This window comes from Anolis carolinensis, chromosome 3, assembly GCF_035594765.1.
Source record: "Anolis carolinensis isolate JA03-04 chromosome 3, rAnoCar3.1.pri, whole genome shotgun sequence".
NCBI lineage: Eukaryota > Metazoa > Chordata > Lepidosauria > Squamata > Dactyloidae > Anolis > Anolis carolinensis.
The window spans coordinates 79,460,083-79,473,227 of record NC_085843.1 but is presented as its reverse complement, the minus strand read 5'-3'; the positions used below and the strand labels follow the sequence as shown (position 1 = coordinate 79,473,227).

General features: G+C 39.3%; 1 protein-coding gene across 6 annotated transcripts in view; it reads right to left on the bottom strand.

Moving 5' to 3' along the window:
* sh3bgr (SH3 domain binding glutamate rich protein) overlaps window positions 1-13,145 on the bottom strand; it is a 77,294-nt gene that overhangs the window by 36,177 nt on the left and 27,972 nt on the right. For 4 of the 6 annotated variants that reach the window (XM_008107512.3, XM_062975112.1, XM_062975111.1 and 1 more), the window contains one exon: window positions 2,461-2,541. The exons of the other annotated variants lie outside the window; for them this stretch is intronic. In XM_008107512.3, coding sequence (XP_008105719.2) covers window positions 2,461-2,541 — 81 coding nt within the window. The remainder of the gene's footprint in view (window positions 1-2,460; window positions 2,542-13,145) is intronic. 6 annotated transcript variants of the gene reach the window in all.

The following is a 13,145-nucleotide window of genomic DNA, read 5'->3' as shown; positions in this document are numbered from 1 at the left end:
GCCACACATTAATAGGCGGCAATAAGGAATCTGGACAACAGAGATGTCACTCTATCCTTTCAGCACAGTCAGCTGTCCCACATAACAGCTGTGTTTCAAATTGCAGATTTGTATTAAGAGGATGGTGGTGGAATTCTAGGAAGGATTTTCCCTTTAATTTAGCACAACAGCTTGGTGACATGTCAAATTATTTCTCAGGCAGTTACTGAAAGATATTACATATACCAACCTGTTTTACTTCCTTTTGTTCCTAATCTTCTACAAGTGGCCCTCTGTATCCATGGATTCTGCCTTCACAAATTCAACTATCCATGGTTTGAAAATATTTATCCCCAAAAACAAATCTGAAAAAGCAAATTATTTTGCCATTTTATGGAGAGGGCATCATTTTACTAAACCACTGAATATACTGGGTCCTGAGGATGCACAGATTTTGGTATTCATGTTGCATCCTGGAACCAAACACAGGAACTTGTTGCTAATATATGGGAGAATAATCTCTATCCATGCTCCAATATGCACTACCATCATTTTCCCTCTATCATATGCACCTTTTAAGGAAATGATGGAGACATAGCTGACATTTAGAAACCTTATTTATATAGAATGTATTAGATATTGAAATTAGGACTCCTGGGCCTACTTCAGTGCCCAATGCCCTACAAATTGAACTTGTATATTGGTTGTATGATTATATGCTTTATTATACTGAGGTATAATTATTCAATAGTATTCCTGTACCTTTGTATTTTGTGAAATAAAATAATAATAATAAACAATTGCATTCCATGCTAAGCTGAAGACAAGTAGTTCTTTGTTTTTTTCATTTACAAACAAACATATGACCCATTCCACCACATTCAGCCTAGCATCACTATATATAGATAAGGGAGGTAAAATCTTTTCCTAGACAGCCTTTCCTCCATAAATCTTCTCACTGTTATCCTAAGACTGGAAAAGAAATGAAAAATGGCAATTGGGTTTTGGTTAGCACTTTTGGAAAGAAAACAACTGTGTGGTTGTTAAGCCTCCATAACCTACATACAGTGGTTATAATCTTGATATTGGTATATCACTATTACTTGCAAGTAGAAAGGAAGTCTCAACTGCATGCTAAAATGTAATGTCCTTCAGAAGCAAAGTTCTTAATTAGATGAATCAGATGATGAGGCTATTTCTGAGAAGTTCTGTTTCTGACACATATTTCTGTGTTCCCATTTTCTTATGGTGGATATAAAGAAAAATCACTAACTCTAATAAGATTTCTTATTAAGATTTTTAAATGGAAAGCTGGATCATATCCCTGGAGATTTTCCTTGAAAATCTTCCCAGGATAAAGGCAGGGTATAAACCCAATAAATAAATGTTAATTAATTCAGTAGAAAATTATGACAAACTTGTACGTTTTCCATGTGTTAGAGCAGTGGATGTAACTCTAGTTACTTAGAAGTGGCTGATCAGGGTAAATTGTAAGGGGGATTGGGAAATATGATGTATATATTCGGTTTTATCATATTTACTGTATTATTCTAAGTGTCTTATTTAATTTACTACATAAGGATTTTATTAATTTGTGTCAAGCTTTGTTGTTTGGTTCGGTTTGGTGATATGGCCTAAGGGCTAATGGATAAAATTTATTTATTTATTATTTACTTAGAAGTGCTTTCCACTAAAATTAGTGTTTTGCTACTGTGCACATTCAGCAATTAATGTTAACATCTGCTATGATACAAAACATGTTCTATTGAAGTCAGTATTAACAATCTCACAATATTAGTAGCACAGGATATACTCTTAGGAGAATTTATAAATCAATATCTTCTAACATATTAATCAAAAACAAAAGGGACATTTTCTACAGCAAAATCTATATAATTTTGTCATTAAGAGAGTGTATTAGTCTAACAGTCATCAGAACAGGTTTTTTAAAAATCTATGTAATTATTGTCAGAACCCAGATCAGCTATTTCATTAAGGAGACGAAAACAAGTAATGCCTTCTGGCCTGACTGCTTCTCACTCCAGTCCACCTAAAGAGCAAGCCTCAAGATCAAACAAATGAGATCCATTTGGCTTTTGATCAGGGTACGAAATGGCCAGTGTTTCCACATGCCTCCCACCAGTGAGCAAGGTTATGGTTAAAACCTGTGACAGGAGCCTCACTTACTGGTAGAGAGACAGAAATGTGATCCTCCTTGTACCCCAATCATCATTTGAACAGACTTCCTTCACTCAAGCCAGCAGCTGGCTCTTAAAATAGACTGAGGGCTGCTAGCTCTTAAAGTAATCGATGACCATGTAAGATTAGTGAATAAAGAGCAGTTGTGAGTCCATAACTGGGTTACAAATCTGTACATATAATGCTGCATACCAGCCAATATTTGTTGCTTTAAACATCACCTCAGTCTCTAATTGATTATGAAATTATGGCCAAGAAATCCCAAAGCATAGACATTCATACCGTTGATCCTGGTGGAGGAGCAAGGCCTAGGAATGAATAAATAATGTTTTCTTCTTTTGCAGAGAAAAATGACTCAAAATCCTAAAAGGGCAATAAAAACACAAATTATCAATAGGTAACATGTTCAGAAGGGACTGGAGTCCTCAACCTTTTCTGCATACCTTAACATGTAATTCTATTATTTTCATCTTAACAATGAACAGAATATCTTGCTGCCATCTTGTTAGTAAAAGTGGAGCATTTCTAATCTGGAATTTCAAAACCTAAAATACTCCAAAATCCAACATAGCCCACATGGTTGACTGAAAGAGTGACACTTTTGTTTTCTGATAGTTCAGTGTACACAAACTTTGTTTCATGCATAAAATTATTCAAAATATTGTGAATAAAATTACTTTTAGGTTTTGTGTATAAGGTGTACAGCAGTGGTGCACAATCTATAGTCCTTCAGTGTTTGAGACGCCAACCCCCAGAAGCCCTAGCCAGCTTGTCTAAGGGCCCAGAAACACCTGGAGGGCCACAGGTTGTGCAACACTGGTCTACAGAAAGCATATATACTTGTTTATGCAAGTATCCCAAAATCGCCCCCCCCCCCCCAACAATAACTTGTAATCAAAATACAAAACACTCCTGGTTCCAAGTATTTTGGAAAAGGGCTACTTAACCTATATACTTCTTCAAGTATGGTAATCTAATTTGCAAATTTGCACTATATTTTATCTTTGTTACCATTTTAAAAGAAATTATAACAACGAATCTGAGCAAACCAATATAGTAATGGTCAAGGTACTGGATTTGGAACAGTGAGGCCCAAATTTGAATCCCAGTTTAGTGATGGAACTTAATCTGGTATTGCTGGGCCACTTTTTCTCAATAAATGTACATTAAAAGTTTGTTGCAAAGGTCAATGGGGAGAGGAAAACCATATAAAGTAGCTATGTGTATTCTTGATGACATAATAGCAATAGTGTTCCCTCACTACTTCGTGGTTCGTTTTTCGCGGACTCGCTGTTTCGCGATTTTTTAATAAACACTAAAATATTACAAATCATAACAATTATGATTTACCTTGGCGGTGGTCTCAGTCGGGTGCAGGAAGCAAGACAGAGAAGGAGCCCAAAGGGCAGTGGGAGGAGAAGGAGGCGGCGCCATGTTCTCCTGCCTCTTTCTTTCCTTCTTCCCTTCCTTCCTTCCTCCCCCCTTCCCTCTTTCTACTTCCTTCCAAAGGAGAAGCCTAGTGTCCCTACTTCGCGGATTTTCACGTATCGCGTGTGGTCCTAGAACTTAACCCCCGCGATAAGTGAGGGAACACTGTAATTAGAACCCATTTTGTCATGTGCAAGAACTTTCAAGGGTATTCTTATACCACTGTAGGTTTTTGTTTTTGCAAGCAGTTTATTTTTCTGTTTTCTTTTTACTAAGAGCAACAATTCTTTCGGCAGTCCATCTCCCTGGTCAGGTGTGCTGTCCTGCAATCTTCTGGGTTCGAGTATGTCCACTTGAGGTTGGGTACTCGGGACAACTTGGGATTTTGCTGTCTCTCTGTCAAAGCTAGCAGAGGTGGTCTCGAGTGTGGTGCTCATTTCCCAGCACTTAGTAGTGTTGGGAGACTTTAACATTCATACAGAGGCCACCCAAATAGGTGCAGCTCAAGATTTCATGGCTGCCATGACAACCATGGGCTGTTCCAAGTAATATCGGGGCCCACTCATCAGGCTGGACACACACTTGACTTAGTTTTCATTGCGGACAGTGGAGTAGTTGGAGTGGAAGTGCAAAATATTCTTCCATTGTCATGGTCCGACCATCACCTGATCAGTTTAAGACTAACCGTAACTTCTAACCTCTGCAGGGGTGGTGGGCTCATTAAGATGGTCCGCCCCAGGAGGCTAATGGATCCGGATGGTTTCCTGAGGTCTCTTAGGGATCTTCCTGTCATGGAGGTTGACGATCCTGTCGACGTCCTGGTGGGTCGCTATAACAGTGAGATGACCAGGGCGTTAGACACGATCACCCCCAAGCGTCCTCTTTCGTTGCGCAGAGTTATTTCAGCTCCTTGGTTCTCTGAGGAGTTGGCAGTGATGAAGCGTACGAGAAGAGGACTAGAGTGCCACTGGAGGACAACTCGCAGCGTCTCCAACCGAGCATGGGCTAGAGCTGCAATTAAGGCCTTCTCCGTGGCTTTGCGGGCAGCCAGGAAGGCTTTCACGACTGCCTGCATAGCATCTGCAACTAATAGATCATCAGAGTTGTTCTGGGTGGTCGGGGAGCTCCTTCACCCCCCTGGGGTGGAGGGGATCCCTGAGGACTCAGCAACTCGGTGCAGCGAGTTCGTGCACAATTTTGCAGATAAAGTTGCTCGCTACGCTCCGACTTGGACACCAGTTTAAGTGCAATACCAGGTGAGGTAACCGAGGCACCTGTCTATCAGATTTTGTGGAATTTGTTCCAGCTTGTTCACCCTGATGACGTGGATGGGATCCTTGGAGCTGTGAGGGCAACCACCTGCGCTCTGGACCCTTGCCCTTCCTGGCTAGTTAAACGGGCCAGTGGTGAGCTAGCTGATTGGTTTGTGACCATTATAAACACCTCGCTGGTCCAAGGGAAATTTCCAACATGCCTTAAGCAGGCTATAGTAAAACCTACATTGAAAAAGACTTCCCTTGATTCTTCTGTTTTCAACAACTACAGACCAATCTCTAACCTTCCATTTTTGGGCAAGGTGCTAGAGCAGGTGGCCACCTCGCAGCTCCAGGGATTCTTAGATGACACCGACTTCCTAAACCAATCGCAGTCTGGTTTCAGACCTGGGCACAGTACCGAGACAGCTTTGGTCGCCTTGGTAGATGACCTCCGCAGGGAACTGGACAGGGGGAGTGTGACCCTGCTGGTTCTTTTGGACATCTCAGCGGCTTTTGATACCATCAACGATGGTATCCTTCTGGGTCAGCTCTCCGGGATGGGCCTTGGGGGTACTGCATTGCAGTGGCTCCAGTCCTTCCTGAAGGGCTGCTCCCAGTTGGTGAAGCTGGGGGACACCTGCTCGGACCCCTGGCCTTTGACCTGTAGGGTCCCACAAGGTTCTATTCTGTCCCCCATGCTTTTTAATATCTACATGAAACCGCTGAGTGAGGTCATCCGGAGTTTTGGAGTTCACTGCCATCTCTATGCAGATGACACCCAACTCTACTACTCCTTTCCACCGAAATCCAAGGAAGCCCCTTGGATTCTGAGCCAGTGTCTGGCTGCTGTGATGGCCTGGATGAGGGCGAACAAGCTGAAGCTCAATCCTGACAAGACAGAGGTCCTCCAGGTCAGTCGCTCGGCCGATCGGGGCATAGGGTGGCAATCTGTGCTTGATGGGGCAGGCGCAGGTCTGCAGTTTGGGGCTCCTCCTGGACTCAACGCTGACACTTGGTGCTCAGGTGTCAGTGGTGGCCGGGAGGGCCTTTGCACAATTAAAACTTGTGCACCAGTTGTGATCGTAGCTCATGAAGTCTGACTTGGCCATGGTGGTCCATGCTTTAGTTACCTCCAGAATGGACTATTGCAATGCATTCTACATGGGGCTGCCCTTGAAGACAGCCCGGAAATTACAACTAGTCCAACGATTGGCAGCCAAACTGCTAACAGGAGCAACTTACAGGGAGCCGTCAACCCCCCCTGTTCAAGTAGCTCAATTGGCTGCTGTTCACCTTCCGGTCCCAATTCCAGGTGCAGGTAATTACCTACAAAGCCCTACACAGTTTGGGACCCGCCTACCTTTGTGACCCCCTATGAGCTCACGCAATCTCTTCAATCTTCTGGGAGGCTCTCCTCTCATTCCTCCCATTATCACAGGTTCAGTTGGTGGAGACGAGGGAGAGAGCCTTCTCTGTGGTGGACCCTCGGCTCTGGAACTCCCTTCCCAGGGAGATTAGGCTGGCCCCAACCCTGCCTGCCTTTATTTAACAACTTAAAACATGGTTCTTTCTCCATGCTTTCGATTAAACAAGACACTACAGACCCCTTGACAACCATGCTGCTATTGTGCACTTTATCCCCTGTCCCACTCAATCCTACTTCTAACGTCACCTAGGACACTTTGGAACACTCGTCCAGGCACTTTATCGAATAACTTTGTTATTACGCACTTTGCTTTGACACCACCCTCCCCCCCCCCCCCATTTTATTCCTTCTTCTCTTTGGTGGTGAAATTGTAACTGTTTTTCAACTTTTTAAACTTTTTATCTTGTTTCATGTATTTGTACAATGGTGCTTGAATTTGTTTTTGATTTCATACTGCTTTGTTATTTTATTGTTTTGTTCATATTTTAACTTGTTTACACTTTGTCTTTTTCTGGGCTTGGCCTCATGTTAGCTGCCCCGAGTCCCTTCGGGGAGATGGTGGCAGGATACAATAATAATAATTATTATTATTATTTTTACCCAGCTTCTCCAGCCCCCATTAATACATATCGTTTCCTTGCTCTTCAACTAAGCATACTTTAGCAGAGCCCCTATCCCCACCAGCCAAAGCAATCGTTTTACCAAAATTGTAATATTAAACTGAAATGGCAAGCTTTTATATAGGATAATATAGTCAACTGTACAATTATAAACCTATGAATCTTCACCATAGCTGTGAAACCTGATTCATTCACTGAATAAACCGAAAGACAGTGGATGACAAGCTTGTTTTTTGTTTTGTTTTGTTTTTTGCAAGACAATTGGACAAAACTATTAATCTGAGTTCCTATAAAGTTTACAGTTGAATATTTTAAAAATAACCACAGATGATTTGCATAGATTTTATGTGGACAATTGAAGACATTTGAGTTTGTGAAATGGAAACTGCTATCAAGAGATAGAAAAATGCCATGATCTAGAAGTGAAATTATGAAGGTACTAGACAAGATCTTCAAGTGTAAAATATATAGTTTAAAACAAAAGTGAAGATATTTCATCCTATTTCCAATTTCAATGTATTATTGTGAAATTTGGACAATGAAATGAATAGGATGAGGTTCATCTCATTTGAAAAGTGGTGCTGGACATATACGATCACAGCAGACAGATTGCTCTATGCGCAGAAATGGAAGAACTCCACCAATAACAGAATTGGATGATAAAAATGAGGGACCTGACTGAGATGGACAAATTAACCTATTTACTAAAAGAAAGGACATAGGAAAAAAATGGAAAGACTAGAAACCTTTTGTTTAGTTTTTGCATGAGGAAGAGAAGGGCTTGCCAATTATGAGTTTTGAAGAATAATTTGATGGGGGTGTTTTGTTCGAGAAAGGAGTCAACATTGGGAGTCCTAGATGGTGAAGCTTATGTTGCTCTCTTTTGGCCAGGTGAGGATAGATCAGAGGTCATCTACTTTGTCTTCTTTATTTCTTCTTTCTTTTTGTTTTCTTTCTTTTTTTCTTGGCATTTTTGTGTCTATACTCTATTTTTTCTGATTCACTTTTTTGACTTTTAATGTAACTTTAAAATCTTATAAAATAAAGTTAATTTTTTAAAAAGAAAAAAAAGTGGTACTAGACAAAAAGACAAATAAATGGGTTCTAGAACAAATCAAGTCTGGACTCTACCCAGAAAGCAAGATGTTAAAGCTGAGACTGTCATACTTTGGACATAGATGAGAAGACATGACTCACCATAAAAACAATGTTGCCAAAAGAGAAGTCAGAAGGAAAAGATGGAATATCACGCTGATTTGAAGGAAAACACTGATCCAATGAAGTACAGATACTATTTAAGATGTACAAGCATGCTTCAAATAACTGTTGTAAATGTGATCAAAATTTAGGGACATTTTATCATACGTGGTAGCTTTTATCATACGTGATACCACTGTATGCTTGTTTTATATCTGTGAGCCGCCCCGAGTCCCTCTGGGGAGATGGTGGTGGGGTATAAAATTATTATTATTATTATTATTTTATTATGACACAGCAAACAAGATAGATATGCTGGATTTCATATCACAAAATCACAAGTTGAACACTTCCCAAATGTCTAGGACTGTGTGATGTGTGATTATTATTATTATTATTATTATTATTATTATTAGCCTCTCCTAATGGCTTGAGGCACAGTGTAACATAGCCAAGACACATCAACATAAAATACATACAAGAAAATATGTAAATCAAAACACACCACTATAAAATGCATACACCAAAAACACATAGTAAAAAGATCAAAATACAGCAGGAATAGAATGTAAATCAAAGCTGATGGTTCAAATTGACTGGGTAAGCCTGCCAAAGAAGAGATAGGTCCTCAGTTGTGTTTTAAATTCCAACAGCTCATTTAGCTGTCAGATCTCTTCTGGCTGGTCATTCCACAGTATGGGGTGGCCAATGAAAAGTTTCTCTGGGTGAAGGTTGCCAACTGGGTTCCAGCAGGCTGGAGTAGCTGCCTCCCAGAGGACCTAAGTGTCCAAAGGAGCATATTATAAGGGAGAAAGCGATCCTGTAGGTAACCTGGACCAAAACCATGCATTTATTTATTTATAGCATTTATATTCCACCCTTCTCACCCCGAAGAGGACTCAGGGCGCATCACATTACACATATAGGCAAACATTCAATGCCTTTTAACATAGAACAAAGACAAGACAAACATAGGCTCCGAGCGGGCCTCGAACTCATGACCTCCTGGTCAGAGTGATTCATTGCAGCTGGTTGCAGCTGGCTTGCTCTCCCGCCTGTGCCACAGCTCAGCTGTAAGGACTGTAATGCGCCACAGCTCAGCTGTAGGACTGTAATGGTCAAAAACAACACTTTGTACTTTGCCTGAAAATTCATTGGAAACCACTGGGGTGATATGCTCACTTCTAGATGTTCCCATAACCAATCTGTCTACCATATTTTGAACTAATTGAAGTTTCCGAACTTAGTACAGAGGTAATGAAATGTACAGCACATTGCAAAAATCCAACCTTGAGGTAACTAGTGTGTGCACTACCACCTTTAAGACTTCTCATTCTAGGAAGGGGTGCAGCTGGTATATCAGTTTAGTCTCTACGGGGCTGATTCATGCAAACACTGACCTAAACGCTCATTGAAGATGTGCCCCAAGCCAACCAGTGATGTCAATGGGCATTGGGTGGCATCCCTCTGTTTCTGGAAAAACCTGGACAACTGCATTTTTGTCAACCTTCATCCTAGTAACAACAAACTATCCCAGTACCTCAGAGCTAACTGTAATAGTATTTTACTGTTATAGAGGGAGAGAAACTCCTATGAGATTTTCTATACCAAATGCCAAAATCACGTGCTTAGGTTTTGGTATGACTGACATTAATATGACCAGAGAGGGCACATACCATTTGTTGATCTGCTTCAGGCAGCTAAATGAAAACCACAGGATCCAATGTGCATTTGTTTGTTTCAATAGAGGCAGGAATGCACACACAATTCAGGCCACACATGAATCCCACATCCCACAAAAAAATCACATAAACCTAGACAACAGCCTCAACAACTTTAAAACTCACTTGCTCATAAATGAATAACAGAGATGTATTGAGACACAACTTGCCATTCGTTTGTGTGTGTGTTTCATAGCTAGCAGGTTTAGTGGGGAGAGGGTTGTTGTGTGTTTTCCGGGCTGTATGGCCATGTTCTAGAACATGGCCATACAGTCTAGAAAACACACAACAACGCTGTGATCCTAGCCATGAAAGCCTTCAACAACACATTAATGGGGAGAAGTCGATCAAGGATATACATGAGATAATGGCAAAATATTATAAAGATCTATATAAGGAAGAGAGAATGCAAGGTAATGCAAGGGAACTTAAATATCAGAGAAAAATTTGCAGAGGAAGACAGAGTTATTAAACCAACCAATAACGCAAGAGGAAACAATAAGGGCAATTAAAGGGTTAAAGGGAGGCAACTCACCAGGGCCAGATGGATTTCCAGCAGAATATTATAAAGCATATATGGAAGAGTTGGCACCACACCTAACAGCATTGTTCAATGAAATATACACTAAGCAAAAAGTCCCCCTAACATGGAAAGTATCAGAAATTATAACTATACCCAAGAAGGGAAGAGATTTAACACAACCAGGGTCATACAGACCCATTAGTCTATGCAATCAGGATTATAAAATATTTACAAAAATTTTAGCAAAAAGATTGGAAACAATAATGCCAAAAATAATCAAAGAGGATCAATATGGATTTGTGAAGGGAAGAAAAAATGGGGATCCAATAAAAAATGTAGTAATTGCAATGAATCATGCAAATTTGAATAAAAAAATGGGAATTGAATGTTTATAAAGCATTTGATAAAGTCAATCACAATTATCTGTTAAGATTATGCCAACAGTTGAATATGGGAGAAAACTTTTGCAGAACATTGCAACAATTGTACAGCAACTGTAAAGCAAAAATAAGGGTGAATAATGGAAGGACAGGAGAGATACCAATTTTAAATGGTACAAAACAAGGTTGTCCATTATCCCCCACCTTATTTGTAATAGTAATAGAAATGCTAGCTGAAAGTGTCAGGAATAGCACCAATTGGACAGGGTACAAAATAGAAGAGGAAGGAGGACAAAAGGAAGAAATAAGGCTTAATTTCTTTGCTGATGATGCAATGATTATTACAAGTCAACCGTTAATTATGGAAAAAATATTATTAAAAAATTGGAAGAATTTAAGAATTTAAGAATATATTAGGGCTATTTGTTAATATCAAAAAGTCAGAGATACTATGTCTTAATACCCCACCAAGGGAACAACTGGAGATTAGGAAAATATCAGGGTTAAGATTAGGATTAAAGAAGCTGAAATACTTAGGAGTATGGATATATAAAAACCCAAAGAGTATAGTCAAGGGGAATTATAAACAAAAATGGAAAGTAATATAGAAACAATTTAAGAATTGGGACGGGAAAACATTAACAAGAGTGGACAGAATAAGGGCACTAAAAATGTTTATAATACCAAAATTGATATATTTATTTCAAACATTACCGAACACAGTAGATAGGAAACAACTAAAGACATGGGACAGGAGAATAAGAAAATGGGCAGTCGGAGGAAAAAGGCCCAGAATAAGGGACAAATGGTTAAATGCAAAAGAGGAAGAGGGAGACTGGGAGATTCCAAATCTGCGTTTCAAATCCAAAGATTATTGGAAATACAATATACTAAAAAAATGGGCAAATATGGAAAAGATAATAAATAATACTAAAGAAAAAGAAATAATATTTAGGGAATGGAGTAGGAGAGAAGAAGCAGAATTTAAGGAACCTTTTAAAGGAACAATAAGAGTCTGGAAAAAAAGAAAGAAGAAGCTAAGACCAGGCAATGAGAATAAGATGGCAACTATATTAGATTCAAAGCTGGGCTATAAGACAGGAAATTTTTAGACTGAGGGAAAAAATTAGAGAACAGGACAGTCCATTTGAGAAGGTGATTAGGAAATGTTTGAGAGAGGAAAAGAAGGTGGCAGGAGATCTATATGAACAAATTATAACGGTAAAAGAAGAAATAATAGAGGAAATTTTCCAAACATGGAGAATGGGCATGGAAATTGAGAGGGAAGATATACAAAGGGAAATAAGTAATATAGCAAAAGAAAAGTAGAATGTATTAAGGGAAGCAAGAAGGAAAATGTTACAAAAATGGTACAGAACTCCTGCAAAACTTTCACTTTTTTACCAGGGATGAAAGATAGGTGTTGGCACGGTTGTGAACAAAGAGGGGTGTTTAATGAAATGATATGGGAGTGTGATCGGGTGCAAGAATACTGGAGAATGATTGAAGGAGAAATCAATAGAATGTTAAATCTACAAATAGTAATAGTTAATAGAAATGTACTACATGCAAGGATAACGGAAGTGAAGAATATACAAAAAGAAAAAAATGATTGACAAATTAATAGCATGTGCACAAATTGTTTTAGTGAGGGGTTGGAAAGATAAAACAAAATGGACTCTGACGAATTGGTATAAGTATATAGTTGATATGTTAAATGTAGAACTCACAAATTGCAAATGGAATAATATAGATAAAATTGAAAATATTGTAATAATTAAGGGGATGTGAGAACCAGTTAAGAACTATTTAGAGAACGTACTAAGATGTGGAGAGGAAAAATTAAGATTGAGATTGATATTTCAAATGTAACTTCTGTAGTTTGTTGTATAAAGTGCATGTACAAGGAGGGGAGGGTGGGAGGGTGGGAGTGGGATAAAACGACAAAACAACAATAAAAAGAAAGAAAAGAAAAAGATCAAGGATATACATTGCCATGGTAAGGGTTTAATAATTTACCACAGCACCAGTTAAAATATGTGGGTGGGGCGGGGGGGGGGGGGCGTTGCCTGAGTCAAAGAGGGAGATAGCTATTACAAAATGCTGGCCAATCAATACTCCCTTACTCTGTGATTTACACATTACAACTCAGTAATGATGATATTGTTGCATGAATTAATCTTTTGAGTTGTTTGTTCTGTGGCCCTTTCGCTAGTGACCCTCCCAAACCAAGAATTTCCTGCCTCACAAAGATTTCAATTAAAAGATCCATCAAATACTACAAGCATCATGATGTAGATATATATCTGTTTCAGCTTGATCTCCATGTTTGGATTAAGATTAACATGTTTATTAGCATTTTAAAATATTCTGGATTTTAATTGTACTAGTAGTTTGAAATGATGTTTTGTAATTC